At 40.0% G+C, this 16,797-nt stretch overlaps 2 protein-coding genes across 2 annotated transcripts in view; one reads left to right on the plus strand and one right to left on the minus strand.

Annotated features, from left to right (window-relative positions):
- LOC135195037 (BLOC-1-related complex subunit 5-like) overlaps nucleotides 1–16,797 on the minus strand; it is a 579,421-nt gene that overhangs the window by 551,707 nt on the left and 10,917 nt on the right.
- On the plus strand, nucleotides 1,261–2,360 carry LOC135226707 (uncharacterized). Its single transcript, XM_064266414.1, has 3 exons — nucleotides 1,261–1,548; nucleotides 1,753–1,825; nucleotides 2,032–2,360. Exons 1-3 carry the CDS (start codon nucleotides 1,261–1,263, stop codon nucleotides 2,358–2,360), a joined length of 690 nt encoding a protein of 229 aa, XP_064122484.1.

Below are 16,797 nucleotides of genomic sequence, written 5' to 3' on the forward strand. Positions count from 1 at the left end.
AAGGCACAGGGGAACAATCATGTACACATCACAAGCATGCATTTAACCACATGCATAAGAAATGGAGGTGCTCAGAGGAGACCTGTTTCTTGAGCAAAAGGGCTCAGCAGCCTTCCAATCCAAAGACCAAACAAGCACTTAGCAAGAAGGAAGCGCTGACTCACCCCAGTGTGACCTTCAGGAAGAAAAGCAGGGAGAGCCTACCCTGCCACCAGTGCATGCACAGGGTCAACAGATCTCACATGCAGGAGCACATAGGTTGCACATTCCTCCCAGGGTGTCTCCATAAAGGGACAAGGGGAGGAGTTGTTTGAGCAGCCTCGTATGTCAGAACCCAAGACCAAGCATGTACAGGCCGAGAGACATTGAACTAGCCCCAAATGATCCCAAAGGATGAGTGGGAAAGTTGGAAGCAGTGGGGTGATGCAGGTGGTCCATACCTGCCCTACCAGAGGATAAACTATCACCAGTAGGTGACCATGAACCAGACTTTCTTTTGAGGGGGAGAATGCACACAAGGTCTGACAAAACTTTTAATGGAAGCCTTACTCTGATCCTTCTTTTTCCTACTACAAGACAGGTACAAAGAGGAAGATGAGTATGAAAAAGAACAAGTACACTTCTTCCCTTGCTATCTCAAATCTCGCTGGTCTTAGACCCACGTGGGTGGTTGATGCTGGAACTTGAGACTTTGTTGTCAAACCTGCAACCAGGGGGTCCACCAATATGCCAAACCGCCCGTAAAAGAGGATCGCTATTCTTTGCAGGAGGTAAGGAAGCCGGAAGCAGAAATAGAAGGTAAGAACACATACAGGTTGTCAGGAACAATGTGAAATATGAACTACCAGGGATTTTTAAGACAGGCCATATTTTTTGCATGTACAAATTCCTATTAAAAGGACTGTCAAATTCACTTAACAAGGAGGGTTAGGAGGGTGCTGGAGTTGAAGCCCAATTAGGGGGGCACCAAACTCAGCACCAGCTTGTCCTCTAAGGAGAGCAACTGGTAGGTTTCCTTCACCTCTTAAGCATCACAGCCAACATGGTTTGGGAGCCACGTTTCTCAGCGTGGGCCATATGGCCCCTTTGGGGGCCATGAGATTTTTTGAGGGGCCACACGGCCAAATTTGAAAAATGGGGGACGGCAGAAAATTTAGGACCTGCAAAATATATAAATGTGTAATATTTTGAAATTAATCATTATTATGCTTGGAATATTCTGTTTATCATGCCGGCAATGGCTGTAGTGCTTTAACAGTCATGCATCAGAGTCCACATGAGGTAACTAGTGTTATCTCTCTCAGCAACTCCTCAGTATCACGCCGTATTGATGAGATGGCAGCTGATGTTGAAAACCAATTACTAGTCTCCAAACTGCAGGTGAATGATTTTTCGCTTCAACTCGACGAATCAACTTTACCTGATAATTCTGCTCTTCTGATGGCATTTGTGAGGTTTCTTGATGTTAATGATATATGTCAAGGAATGCTTTTTGCATTGAAATTAACGACAGACACTAAAGGAGAATCCTGCTGCCATGATTGGAAGGTATCGGGGATTCAGTGCTTACTTAAAGAAAGTGGCTGCTAATGTCGTTTGTGTGCACTGTGTTGTTCACCGGCAGCACCTGGTTGCCAAAACCTTAGCAGGAAGTCTGCATGAAGCATTTGGGCATGTTATCAAGGCTGTCAACTTGATAAAAAAAAAAAAAAAAAAAAAAAAAAAAGTGCACTGCGAGATTGCCTCTTTCAGCAATTATGTGAAAAGAACAATGAAGAATTTGAACGACTTTTGTTGCACACTGAAGTCAGATGGCTCTCAAAAGGTAATTGCCTGCATTGTTTTGTTGCACTTTGGGACAGTGGTATCTCTTTCTTGAGTGGGACAAAACTTGGACAGAAACTTGTTGATGCAAAGAGTGACATCTTCTACCTGTCTGACATATTTGAAAAAGCTAAATGCTCTGAACAGAGCTTCAAAGAAATGACTCCAACCTATTTTTCCTGTAAGGAGCAATTACTGCATGTAAAGGGAAACTCAAGCTGTTCTGGCTGAACCTTGGAAGACGGGAGTTTGCACAGTTTCCTTCCTTGGCAGTTATATCTACCGAGCTGCTTGATGATGACCTAGCAGTGTATGTTGACCATCTGAAGCAGTTGCATAATGATATGGAAACTCGCTTCTCAGACCTACTCCAAATGACTGTGCCACACTGGTTTGTGGATCCCTTCATTGCTGATGCATCTGAAGTTGATGTCACCCAACAAGAAAGTTTCATTGAACTTCAGATACACAACAGCTCAAGCAAGGTTCAAGTGTGGAGGACACCAGAAGCTGTGGATGAACCAAGATGTGTTTAAGAAGTACCCACAACTCTGGAATGATGTGAAGTTGCTCTTACTTGCCTTTCCCACGTCTTACTTGGTTGAGACTGGTTTCAGTTGGGTGATGTACCTGCTGTCAGACACGAAATCGCCTTGACAAGTTGGCAGCCCTGCACCAGTCACAGGGATCCCACTGAAACCTTTCAAGATAGAGCTAATTGTACCTACGTGTATTCCTTGTTTTGTATTCCTTTTGTAAATAAATAAGTATTCAAATAAAATATTTTTCCAATTAATATTGTTATTTGATTTATGCCTGAAATTAATGTTTTGAGTAGATGGTACTATTCAAACTAGAACCATTAATATACAGTGGTACCTCGACATACGAAAGGCTCAACTTACGAAAAATTCGAGTTATGAAAGCAAATACAAAAAGTTGTTGCTGTAAAGTCCCGAGATTTGCCCAGACCACCGATAACAATTTTAAAACTCGCGCGCCGCCAACTGAGTAGACTCGCCACCATCCTCCCGCTCTCCCATTGGTTCCTGATGCTCTCCTATTGGTCAGCATCTCTCCCATCGTGCTCTACGTAAAGGCGTTCTTCTTCAGCCATTGCTTCGCACCAGCGTTATCGTACGCATGCGGAATTTGTTTTGTTAACGTAAATTCGTGTTAGTGATTTCGTTGTACTACTTTATCGTGTTATGTGAGAACTTAATTAGTATACTACATAACTTAATTACGTACAGTATAGTCATGGGTCCCAAGAAAGTTCCTGAAGTTCACGGAAAGAAGAGGATGCTTTCTATGCAGACAAAAATGGAGATAATAAAAAAGTATGAAGCTGGCATGCGGTTCAGTATGATCGCTAAGGAATACGGCCGAAATCTGTCGACAATATGCAGAAGGAAGCCATCAAAGCAGCTACACCTTCCAAAGGCGTGACTATTTTGTCCAACAAGAGGAGCCATGTGCACGATGAGATGGAGAGGCTGCTGCTTCTATGGATTGAGGACAAAGAAATCGCTGGCGATACGATAACTGAGACGGCAATCTGCCACAAGGCCAGGGCTATTTTTGGCTATTTGATTGCCGAGGCCAAAGACGACGGAGGAGAAGGGACATCGACGGCAACCCCAGACTTCAAGGCTTCTCATGGGTGGTTCGAAAAATTCTGTAAATGGACTGGCATCCATTCGGTGGTGAAGAAATTGAAATTTTGTAAAAAAAACGTAAAGTATAAAAAAGTAAAAAAAATGTAAAAATAAAAAAGGCAAAAAATATTTAATTTTAATTTTGTTCATGAAACTTACCTGTCAGATATATATATAGCTGTATTTTCTGAAGTCCGACAGAATTTTTAAAAACTTCCGACACACGCAGTGGTCGGCCAGGTGGTTAGTACCCATTCCCGCCGCTGGGAGGCGGGTATCAGGAACCATTCCCATTTTCTATTCATAATTTTTCTGTCGCCGGTGCTGAAAACACCTGTTTTCAGTACCTCCGTCTTAGGATTTTGGAAACTTCATTGTCGCTAAGTATCCTAATTGTCTTTTGATTTATTTACTTGGATTTGTGGGATTTGTGGCTAGGCATACGCTATCTTAAATTGATTTGAATTTGATTCATTTTTGCATAAAATATCTGAATCTAGTTAGGCTAGTTTCAGACGGGGTTGTCTGCAAAGATAGGGTGTGGCTACCGAAAGCTTCGGTAGATCCGCACTTGGTATGTACGAGGGGTATGGGTCTTGCTTCCTTTGTTTTTTGAGATTTGTTCATGTAAGGAATGTGAGACTTTGTCTATTCCGTAAGGAAGACGTATGATTCGTATGTACGCAATTAATCAGTAAACATGTCTAATTCCGTAAGGAAGACGTTTATGATTCGTATGTACGCAATTAATCAGTAACAAAAGTCAGGGTAGTGAACCTGCTAACCTTCCTGTAGACTTTATTTTGCCTAACCCTGTAGTATGGCCTACGGGCTATGAATATGTCTACGAGAGGTGCTCGCTCTCCTTCATTGCTGTGAAGTGCTACTTCTGTAATTGTTACTCCTAACCCTGCAGTGTTGCCTTCGGGCCCTAAGCAGTGTCTGTAGAGGAATTGCCCTTTCTCTGATACTCTTTCGATTCGTAACTTAGAATCGAAAGTGCTTGCTTTAGAGAGTAAAAGTGAAGTGCAGAAGTGCAGTGATACCCCTTGTGTAGTGGGAGGGTGCGTCAGATCGGCCTCGTTTTCGCCTCTAGGCCGGGACCTCTGCTTGACTCCCAGGACCCGGGCGAGGGAGCATGTCGAAAGCCTAAGGAGGGTTACAAGGAACCCCCACCGATCTGGCGTGGCCTTCGGCAGTTTTCTGATGAAAATCCCCCAGACTGCCAAAGTGCGTGCGCGTGCACGAATCCTGAAAGATTGCTTCTCGTCCTCCGAAGCGTCCTCCCCGTGCAGGGGTTGGAGCTTTCGGAAGGACTAGCGCCCTCTAAATAGAAGCTTTATAGAAGAGGACGCTTCACGTCCTCTCTCTCTCTCTCTCGTTATGCGTTTCAGTGAGAAGTAAGAAGGCGAACGTCGCCTGAACTCGTGTCCGTCTTTCCACCGAGAAATACGTAAAAGAAGTCATAGTAGCAGGAAGCTTTTGAGAGCGGACGCCCAGGACGCTCGGATGGACTCCAGGCGCGCGCCAGTGGACGCCGAGCGCGCGCGCCAGTGGACGCCGAGCGCGCTCCAGTGGACGCCGAGCGTGCACCAGCGCACGCCAGGTGTGTCGCCTGGCTGAACGTTTCTGTTGAACTCTTCAAGCTCTTGTTTCAGATTTGGGCCTAAAGAATTTTTACCTCTACCTTCGGTGATACCTTCTACCTCACCTGCAAAGAATGTGAAGTAGGCAGTGCTTCGGAGGAAGCTTAAATGTGAACAGACAACTTCTTCTTGCGGAACCTAAAACCCAGCAAAGAAACTCGGGTTTCGTTGAATTCAAGAGGTCTCTGTCAATTAATATTGCTTTTCGCATAGGTGGATGGAGTTAAGGAAAGCTCAAGGGAAGATCTCGTTTGCTCTACCGCAACCTTTGCCATTCTGCCAATAAATTTAAGTTGCCACTACCGCAGTCAAGACTTTGCGATAAGGCAGTTACGGGTTATGTAAGGCTCGATGTCCTGCACGTCAGGACTCTCGGCAACGTTCAGTAGGATTCTTGCAATGGCACTCATCAAAAGGACGCTCTTCAGGAAAGCGCAAGGCAGGACTTCCTTTGCCATACTGCCAATAAATTTTAAGCTTTAGCAGGCATTAGTTGTGATACGGGAGAGGAAGCTGGTTGGAGAGTTTCTTCCTCTTCCCAGGATAATTTTGCAAGCTTTTTAGCCCATCTGAAAGGGTTTTTTCAGATGCTAGATTTTTTGTTGTTTCGTAGTCGGGACTACGCTGCCGAATTGATCATCGTCGTTCTACCTGCCGTAAGCCCAGTCTCTTAACAGGATTCTTGCCCCTTCCTCGTTTGAGACGGGAATCGGAAAAATTAAATGCTCGATGACTTCCGGATTACGTTTTGTCAATTCAGTGACTTTCCCCCATGACAATATACTTTCGTTTTGTCAAGTAAGTGGGTATCCCCTCATTGACAAAATATCTCTTTGTCCCGTAAATGGGTTAGTTCTCATTGACAAACATCTCATTAACTTGATATTGCGTAAGCGAATAAGCTCTTATTGACAAGATTCGGAAGAGCTCTCATTCGTCATTCGCAGACTAGTACAAGAAATGAACGCTTATGTCCAATAACATAAGAAGCTTGAGCTGACTGCTTCGATTCTCTTAAGTTTTGTTCATGAAACTTGCCTGTCAGATATGTATGTAGCTGTATTTCCGAATTCAGCTATATATATGTCTGCCAGGTAAGTATGAACAAACTTTATTGTGATATAATTTCATATTTTGCCTTGCGTTATTTTACTTCTGGTTGGTTCAAGTCATATACGCTTGCTGTAGTTACCTCTTCGGATGGCAACCGACCGAGGTCTATTGTCTATTTTAAGGACATTTAATCGTTACTCCCTGCAGCCTTCCAGAGTTCCGATTATCTTTTTACGTCGTATGGTAGTGTTCTGACGACACAAACGCATCTATATTTAGCGTTTTCTGTTTCGCTTAAATATACCAGCTTGAGAGTCTTTCTGCTCAAAAAATAACGGACCTATTTTCTTCGTAGAATAGGGTAGCTGGCAACCCAGACATAAAGTTAAGAGACGACGTTCGTAAGCTGCTGGCTGCTGCTGTCACGCTGTGTCTGTCCTCCAGTCCAACTGAGCCAGTAACAGATCGTGCGCTGTCATGCGCTGTAGGTTACGTCTCTCTCTCCTGCGGGATTGACTGACTAACCGTATCTCTGTGCTGACGGTTACGTCTCTCCTGCGGGAATTGACTGACTAACTGTAATCTCTGTCCTACAATCACAGACTTTAGCCTAAGATTGAGGGGATTTCTTACGTGAATGAATAAACGTTGCATTCGTTTTGCCTTACTATGTTCAACAGAGTTATCTCTTAAATTCTTTAGGTGCTCGTTACCGCACGGTATGGAACTACGAGTCTACCGCAACATTGCACTTTTATTTGCTTTCCTGCTTAGGCAAAGCGCAGCCTTATTAGGGAAGTTAAGCATACTCGGGGAGGGAATGGATGAGCTTGCTGGGGACCATTTCCTTCCTGAAGAAGTTTGTTTCCCGAATAGACTGCAATTCAGACCGACAGTTTTTTCCTACCGGGAAACTGAAATATTATTCTAGATCTAGGAATGATTCTGAACATCTCTCAGTGCGTCGATCACCTGAGGTGATAGAAAGAAGGTGCCAGGGGACATCTGATAGGGTTTCAGATGTCCTGGATCTTAATCTGAAAGAAGTAAAAAGCGATTCGGTAGTCCCTCCAGCTCCTCCCGAAACGAGTTTTTGGGAACCAGTGGTCCAGGATCAACTCTGATATTCCACAGCTCTCTTATATCTTAAGAAGTATCTTCTCTCGGTCCTTGTTCGAGTTTACGAGAAAGAGCCTATTATAACAACAGGCGTAGAATGCAACGATCCTCTACAGGTTTCTTACAGGATTGCAAAAGTCCGTACGAATCGTCTCGATCGACGGCAGCAACTATTCACTTCCGAGTGGAATCTTTCTTTAGAAGTAAGTTGAGAGTTGTGTAGACTTTAGGGATGCCCTTTCATTCTTCTCTTCGATATGTTGAAGACGAAGAGGCTTCTTCTTCTCTGCTCCCTTATTCTCGATTCCGGGTTCAGGTACCATTAAACGCCATCCTATGATATTGAACGGGGATGGATAGTCTCTTTTCCCCTTTTTCAATCGCTTAGGAAAGGTAATAAGAGGATTTATGACGTCACAGGGAGCGACAATGACGCTGATCGCCCCATGTTGGCCTTCAGGATCCTGGATTCACAGAGGTCACATACTTCCTAGTTCACTTCCAAGGACCTTTTCCGAGAGAGTCGGTCTACTCTACTCGAAAGGTACCTATAACCTCTCCGCTCTGAGTCTGACTACGTTCAGACTATCGAGATGTTGACAGGAATAAGATTACGTCTTCCATTTCCGTCTGAAGAATGGATAAGCTGGCAGTCACAACTATTAAAGAATATGCAAATATGTTGTTGACGGCCTTTGGGCTCAGAGATTTGCGTCTGTCAAACAACAAAGCCCTTCACGATCTTTGAGTTCTGTGGAATCTCGAAACTCGCTCACCATCTACTTTTTGTCTCACCTGTTTTCTCGGAGTCAGACACTCGTGCGAGATCAGGCGACATATAGTAGCCCTGAGTTTCTTGTTGACGAAGTCGGTTGCGTTTATACACCCCCGATGATCGTGTAACATGAGACCAGGTTGGACTGTCAGGCATTCTTCCTTCGAACTGAATCGCCTTTTTGCTCCTCGCTCCTTTCTTCCTGGCACCAGAAGCTCGAGTCAGGAGTTGATTCCGCTGACGACGTTGGGTTGCGTTGATTACACCCCCAAGGTTTGCTTAGATTGAATCGCCCAGGCAGTCCAGACACTCATCCTTCAGCGAAGAATAGTGCCTTATGGTCTTCAGGGTACAGCCTTGCTGTCCTTGATTCGTCTGACTTGGTCAACCTTGGTCCCGGCTCACCTGACTTTAGTATCAGACGGACTGACGGTGTATGTCCAGATCGAAGCTTTCAATATGGAACTTAGACGTAGTCTGAAGTTCTTGATGTCAAAGCATTCGAACCTCTCCTACCTGTTAACTTCTTGCATGTGATCAGGAAGGCCTTCTTCTAACCACCCTAGATACGACAAAGAGGGTTAGTGAGATTTTAAGCCATCGTCACAAGTTTTGGCTTTAGAGAACACAAGGTGGTGTGCTCTCTAAGCCTTCCGTTGTGGCCTAAGAATGGAAACCCGTTTTGTCCTTGGGGCCAGGAGCTTGGAAGCAAGGATGGCACAAGTTAGTGGGCAGGAGCCAGAGAGAGTCCTGTGCCCTGTCGGGTCTCTCAAGTTTTATCTACATAAAACTCAAGAAAGTCAAAGTCATTCGGGCATCTGCAGTGTTCCGAAAAAGACCAGACTTGCCCATATCGAAGAACACCCTGGCTTTAGTGTTAAGGAGTTCTTTCAAAAATGCTCCTTCATTGTGTTTGCACAAAGATTTGAAATCTTTTTTATCTGAATGCTCACGAGGTGAGGGCGCGGCCTCGGAAGCATTTCAACAGAGCATGGCAACTCAGCAACATCCTGAGTACCATGTTTTAGCGAAGCAACTCTGTGTTCACTTCACACTCCCTGCGAGATGTGAAGATGGCATATGAGATCTGCTGCTCGCTAGGGCCATACATGTCTGCAGACACAATCTTGGGGGCAAGAAGTACCACTCATCCTGTCCTGTAGAAAATGGTTAGGAAGAGCTCTTAATTTAGTTGTTGAGTCGCCGACAACGGCGACTTCTAACTCTTAAGCCTTAGTTAAAAACACCTTAACTTTGGCTAGGTTGGTCAGGTGGTGATATATATATATATATATATATTATATATATATATATATATATATATATATATATATATATATAAATATATATAAATATATATATATAATCTATATATATATATATATATATATATCATATATATCTCATTAGTGATAATCATATCTTATAGATATTATATATAATCTATATATATCTATTATATAGCTATATATATATATATCTATAATTAATATATTATAGACATTAATAGATATATATAGAATATATAGAGATATATAATATATATATATATATATATATATATATATATATATATATATTAGATATATATATAATATATATATATATATATATATATATATATATATAATATATATACTATATATATATCTATCTATATATCTATATATATCATCTATATATCTATATATATATATATATATATATATCTATATATATATATATATATATATATATATATATATATATCTATATTATATATCTATATATATATAGATATATATATATATATATCTATATATATATATATCTATATAATATATATAGATATATATATATAGATATATATATCTAATATATATATATATATATATATGATATATATATATATATAGATAATATATATACTAGCTATATATATATTATATATATATATATATATATTATATATATATATATCTATATATATATATATAGAGATATATATATATATATATTTATATATATATATACTATATATATATATATATATATATATATATATATATATATATATATATATATATATATATATATATATATACTATATAGATATATAATATATATATATATATATATATATATATATATATCTATATATATATATATATATATATATATATATATATATATATATATATATATATATATATATATATATATATAATCTAATATATATATATATATATATATATATATATATATATATATCTATATATATATATATATATATATATCTATCATATATATCTATATATATATATATATATATATATATATATATCTATATATATCTATATATATATCTATATATATATCTATACATATATATATATATATATATATACTATATATATATATATATATATATATATATATATATATCTATATATATATCTTATATATCTATATATATATATATATTATATATATATATATATATATATATATATATATATCTATATATATATATCTATATATATATATATATATATATATATATATATATCTATATCTATAATATATATATATATATATATATATATATATATATATATATATATATATATATATAGATATATATATATATATATATATATATATATTTTATTTATTACTTCTTAGCCCTCATGGTATGGTCAATATGGTCTAGTCACGTCGTGGTCTCGCCCTGTTGACAGATCATCTGGAGTGCACCAGCTATATAGGTCTCTACCTCGCTGGCAACTCTAGTAGCACAAGCAGACTTACGTGGCAGTAACCACGAAGCCAGCTATGCTAACAGGTGGAACCAAGATGTAAATCATCTGCATGCATTTGTTTCCCAAAATCCTTCTATTCTGTCCCTTCCCACCTCCAAAGGTGGGATTCAGCTATATATATATATCTGACAGGTAAGTTTCATGAACAAAATGATATTGTTATGATACAATAAAGTTTGTTCATACTTACCTGGCAGATATATATAATCAAGTCCCACCCACCCACCTCCCTCAGGGGACAGTGGAAATAAAAATTATGAATAGAAAATGGGAATGGTTCCTGATACCCGCCTCCCAGCGGCGGGAATGGGTACTAACCACCTGGCCGACCACTGCGTGTGTCGGAAGTTTTTAAAAATTCTGTCAGACTTCAGAAAATACAGCTATATATATATCTGCCAGGTAAGTATGAACAAACTTTATTGTATCATAACAATATCATTTTTTTGTAAAGTTGAGTGTTATGGTTTTGTTAATGTGCTTCGTAAAGTTTAGTTTATGTTTCCTGACATTTTTAATGTGTTTCGTTAAGTGAAGTGTACGTACTAGGTAACAAATTTTCTGGCCGTTAGTCCTCACCTCTGTCAACCACTTTCAGAGATAGCCTCACTCGAAAGGTAAGGTTCCACATTTTACTACATACGTACGTATGTATGTACAGTATTTCTTGTATACTGTGTACACTAATACACTTTACTTACAGGTACATATTAGTAGTACGTATTAAGTTAGGTATTGAATGGTCCAAATTGTTGTATTTCATTGTTTATTGGTCAATTTAGCTTTATTATAAAATTTACTGGGGTGTTTTAGAAGGGCTTGGAACAAATTAGGCAATTTACATGTAAAATGCGGTTCAAGATACGAAAAGCTCACGTTATGAAGGCCGCCTTGGACGAATTAATTTCGTATGTCGAGGTACCACTGTACCTACTTCCTTAGGCGCATTAAGGTGAGGAACAGATGGGGGGTGGGGGGCAAGAACTCAAAGTTGGCATGGAGGGGCCACAAGAACTTGCATTGGATTGAAGGGGGCCACCACCAGAAATAGGTTGAGAAACACTGGTTTGGGAGTATACTCTCAGGAGGCAGTGGTATAGGAATGCAGAAGGAGAGAGGAAGGAACCAGAGGGATTTGTTGGGGTCACTGACTGCTTCTTGTCCACCCTTCTCTTCCTAACAAACTTCTTCCACTGAGGAGAAGCCCAGCTACTACAATCCTTGCAGAGGGAGAAATGGTGCACACCTTCCCCCTGCACAAAAGAACAGTGTGTACCTGTGAGGGCTAATTGTTACATAGAACTTGACGTGCTAACAAGGAAGCCAATGCCCCTCACAACAGCACTGATCATGTTTTTCTCCAGCTCAAGAATGCAGAAAACTCATATAAAGAGCAATCCCCAATGCAAAACCAATGAATTATATGAATACTCAATGGCAGGTAAAGAAGAGGTAGTGCCATGAGAATAGTTTTCACAATGGCCGAAGAAAAGATAAGAAATTATATTACTCCTAACCTACCTTCTGTCCTAGTTAGAAGAACCTTTTTCTGTCTTTCCTATTCTTACCTGCTTCTCTCATCTACTTGTATGTACAAAGAGGCATTGATTTACAGCAACCTGCATTTATGACAGCAGCAAAATTATGAAAACAAGAAAAATGTCAATTTTACAACACAATAAAGTTTTATATAGTATAGTACTTACCAAGCTATTACATAGCTTCCAGGGGGAAAGATCACCTCGAAGTGAGCAGAAGCTCTTAAGTACAACAACTCTGAGTTGGTATCCCTCCCCCTTCTTCTACGCTTGACGAATCAAACGAAGAAGCAAAGGGAGAGATTCTCCCTGAAGAGGAACCAGCAAGTTGAGGAAGCTTATGAGAAAGGAGAAAGGAGAAAGGACAACGAAGGATTGGCCACCAAAGGGGTTATTGAGGGTGTATAACCCACAGAGGAAGCCTTGGAAGCTTTCCCCTCATACCTTCCCCACTGCTTTGATGACCAGGGAGGCACTGGTATCACATGGGTTCATTTAATCACATTCACGCCATTGGCACTTTGTATAAAGGGTGTAAGGATCCACCTCCACTCGGGAGAAAAAACCACCACATTTCTTAGCCTCGACTCCAGAGCAAATGTGAGGATTTTAGCTATTCATGGAGGGGGGTGGTACCCATCGCCGCCGAATACACGGGGGTCCACTGTACTGAGAATGACAAGATTCTCCTAGGAAGTTTGTGCACTCAAGCATCTGAGTTGCATACAGGACGACCATCAGTTGCTCCCGCAGCCCAAGTGTCCGAAAAAACATGGGCAGAGGTGCATACTAGTCTGGACAAAATTCTGGAACTAGTATAGGTGACACGGGTTAACTCTTTAACTTGTTGTATCTGAGGAGACCCATGCATCTGGTTCTCTTGTGTTGCAGGGTCTCGGAGAGACCTGTGATCAGTTTCAGAGTCTGAAGACGTGGGAAAGCACCAAGAAAAAGAAAGCAAAGATGATGACGAATCAGTTCTCTTCTTCAACTTCTACCACAAAACCCTTGCTGTCCTTGGACCCTTACACCATTCCAGTGTAACTTGAGGCTCCTGCACAAGAATGTGAAGGAGGAATGAGCTCTCTCTCTCTCTCTCTTATCTCTCTCCTCTCTCTCTCTCTCTCGTTCTCTCCTCTCATCTCTCCTCTCTCCTCTCTCTCTCTCTTTGAGTCAAGCCAAGGGTGCCCTAAGAACCTGTGCAACAGCTGATTCATGTCTATACACAAATATAAATGTGCAATCAGCAACAACCTCTACGTCTGAAGAACTTAAAACATTACAAATGTCAAAGAAATTTTCAGCATATATACAGAATTTCCTTCGTAAAGTGAAGGAATAAAATTCTCCCTGAAAGAACAAAATTATCTCCAAAAGAATGCAAATCAAAGAGCTAAATAAATAAGTGAGGTGGAAAAACCAGTTTAAGCCCATTGCCTAAGCAATGTTAAAACCAGTTTGATGCATCATTGGCTAATAAAAGTTGTAGGGGTTTGCTTAAATCACTATGACCACTAAATCAGAATACAGGCAGTACCTGGTTGTCAGCGGGAGTTCAGTTTTCGGCGGGGTGCTGATGAGGAAAACCACCATTAATCAAAACTTGGAGATTTATGGAGTTTATCGTGCCGAGTTTCAGTTAATGGCACCTCTTTTAGCTATGTTATGGCGCCTTAACTCTATTATCGGCACCTTATGGTGCTGATAACCGAAACTTGTTCTGTTAAGGTCAACTAATGTCCCCAATAACCGAAACTTGGCTTGTTATGGTGCCATAAATAGCTGATTTTATGGCGCTAGACAACCCCCATAAAACCAGATTGCCATTAACTGAGTCCGCCGATAACCAGGGACTGCATATACTGAATGCGTAAACTCATAAACTCAAAAGCAAAACAATACGTTTTATTGCATATACAGTGGAACCTCTGTTTTCGTACGTAATCCGTTCCAGAACTACCCACGCAGTTCAAAATTTACAAAATCCAAAACAAGATTCCCATAAAGACTAATGTAAATCCAATTAATGTGTTTCAGACACCCAAAAATATTTTTAAAAATACAGTTTATATATAGAGAATAAACACAATTTTACATAAAGGAAACAATGATAGATAAATATAAATGACTAATGAAATGGATGAATAAACATTTAACATCTCTCTTATCTTCATGATCTCTTAAAACTACCAGGCTAATCTGTTCCTGAAATTAATTACCATAATTAGAGTTCATATCTGTTCTGATTATGATTAAAGATAATATTGGTTACTTATTACGATTTGTTAAATTTTTCACCTGTATTACAAGAATGGTATGGCAGCTTTCAAATTTATATGCGAACATTTAAGGGTAACCTAGTGTAATGGAGAGTTTTAAGTGTGGTAATAGGCTAAGTACTCGAAGAAAAAACAGCATATCTGACCCTCATGAAAGCCTCCCTAAACAAAAGACTACGACTTATGGCTCTCTGGGGAGGTTAGGTTAGTGGAATCAGAGTTAAGTAGGCCTAGCCTAAGTTTGGAATTCAGAATTTCCTTGCCAAGTTTTTGCTACTATAGCAAAGACCAGCCAGCTTTGCAGCTAAGCCCCGCCTACTAATTAGTATGTCACGACCATTCCTTGAAGCTGATTGGTTGGAAATAGTTTAGAAAAGTTGGTTAATCTGTGGTTATTTTCATCTTCATTAGAGTAAATCAGTAACCATGGCTACAGTCAGCATTGTGAAGACTGAAATGACAATTGGTCTCCTGGTCGACCGGTTAAATGAATTTCAATGCAAACTCATAGATACACAAACTGCTGGGAATAGAATCACACGTACCAAATTAGTGGTACACGAAAACTAGTGCACTAGGTTGTTAAACCTTATAGTAGGTAACAACACAGCAGTCCGGTTCTCCTGACGTTTCCCCGCCCTCCCCCAAAAGGGTCCCCAACTATGTTGAATTGATATGAGGTTAATAATAAATTGACCCACAATAAACGCTAACAAATCCTTTACCAACAACATTAATGTGTAAGAAAAATCAAATTTCAAGGTAATACTAGCCTAGCCTAGTCCGTGCATAGCCTACCTGTTGCTTAGAACTACAAATCACTATACCTAAAATTAATGACAGCTTCGTATGGCAACTCCTTTACAGTAGCCTAACCGATAATTTCTTGTGCCAAGTAGCCATTAGGCTAGGCTAACTTAAACTGTGATTCGCCATTAAAATGTAAGTTTCTAGAGGGAAACGCCGCAGCGGATCCATCGTCATCGCATGGATCAGCCTTATTCACTTGATATTTAATTGGTGAAACAAGAATACAATTACACCTTTAAGCATACCATTCAAAAGATTCAAGTTTCCTCAACATAATGTGATACATGAAAGCACCATACGAACTAAAATAATCATGTGAGGTCTTCGTAAAATATGTTTTCAAGGCAGTTTTGAAATCCAATATGGCGGCACCCACGTGAGGGGTGCTGTTTGTAAGCACAGCGGAGCCATTATTTTTCCCAGCCTTCCCAGCACTCATTTGAACAATGTTAGCGTATTATGTAACGTTTACTGATCTTACTCAAGATTGCAGTTGTAATCAGCACAATAAAAATGATATTGTAATGATACAATTAAGTTTGTTCATACTTACCTGGCAGATATATATATAGCTGATAATTTCCGACGACCGACAGAATTTAAAACTTACGACACACGTAGTGGGAGTCAGGTGGTTAGTACCCATTCCCGCCGCTGGGAGGCGGGTATCAGGAACCATTCCCATTTTCTATTCATAATTTTTATTTCCACTGTCTCCTGAGGGGAGGTGGGCGGGTAATTAATTATATATATCTGCCAGGTAAGTATGAACAAACTTAATTGTATCATTACAATATCATTTTGTTCATGCAACTTACCTGTCAGATATATATATAGCTGAATCCCACCTTTGGTGGTGGGAGAGACAGAATAGAGGATTTAGGAAACACATATATGCAGATATTTGATATCTTGGTTCCTTACCTGTTAGCATAGCTGGCTTCGTGATTACTGCCACGTAAGTCTGCTTGTGCTACTAGAGTTGCCAGCAAGGTAGAGACCTATGAAGCTGGTGCACTCCAGATGATCTGTCAACAGGGGCGAGACCACGACGTGACTAGACCATGGACCATACTAATGAGGGCAACGAGACAAAAATACCACCACCTGGCTTAGTTTACCAAAGGTATCCCACTTAACTAAGCTAATGGAAGGGAGACCCCCCCAAGGCGGTCACCCCACAACCATAAAACACAAGTTAAAAACCCCCTAATCCCTAAAGGAATAGGATGAGTGTTACCTCCTGCCCCCAAGAAAACAGTGTTCCATGCAGCAATGTATGGTCCGAGGGAGA

Source organism: Macrobrachium nipponense, chromosome 15 (assembly GCF_015104395.2).
Source record: "Macrobrachium nipponense isolate FS-2020 chromosome 15, ASM1510439v2, whole genome shotgun sequence".
In the NCBI taxonomy this organism is placed as follows: domain Eukaryota; kingdom Metazoa; phylum Arthropoda; class Malacostraca; order Decapoda; family Palaemonidae; genus Macrobrachium; species Macrobrachium nipponense.

What these genes read in the sequence shown, in the direction of transcription:
- LOC135226707 (XM_064266414.1), top strand. Translation starts at nt 1,261, where the DNA reads ATGCATCAGAGTCCACATGAGGTAACTAGTGTTATCTCTCTCAGCAAC. An exon ending in CCTGCTGCCATGATTGGAAG is followed by an intron (nt 1,549 to 1,752) that starts GTATCGGGGATT and finishes TGCCTCTTTCAG; the next exon opens with CAATTATGTGAAAAGAACAA. An exon ending in AGTCAGATGGCTCTCAAAAG is followed by an intron (nt 1,826 to 2,031) that starts GTAATTGCCTGC and finishes CTGCATGTAAAG; the next exon opens with GGAAACTCAAGCTGTTCTGG.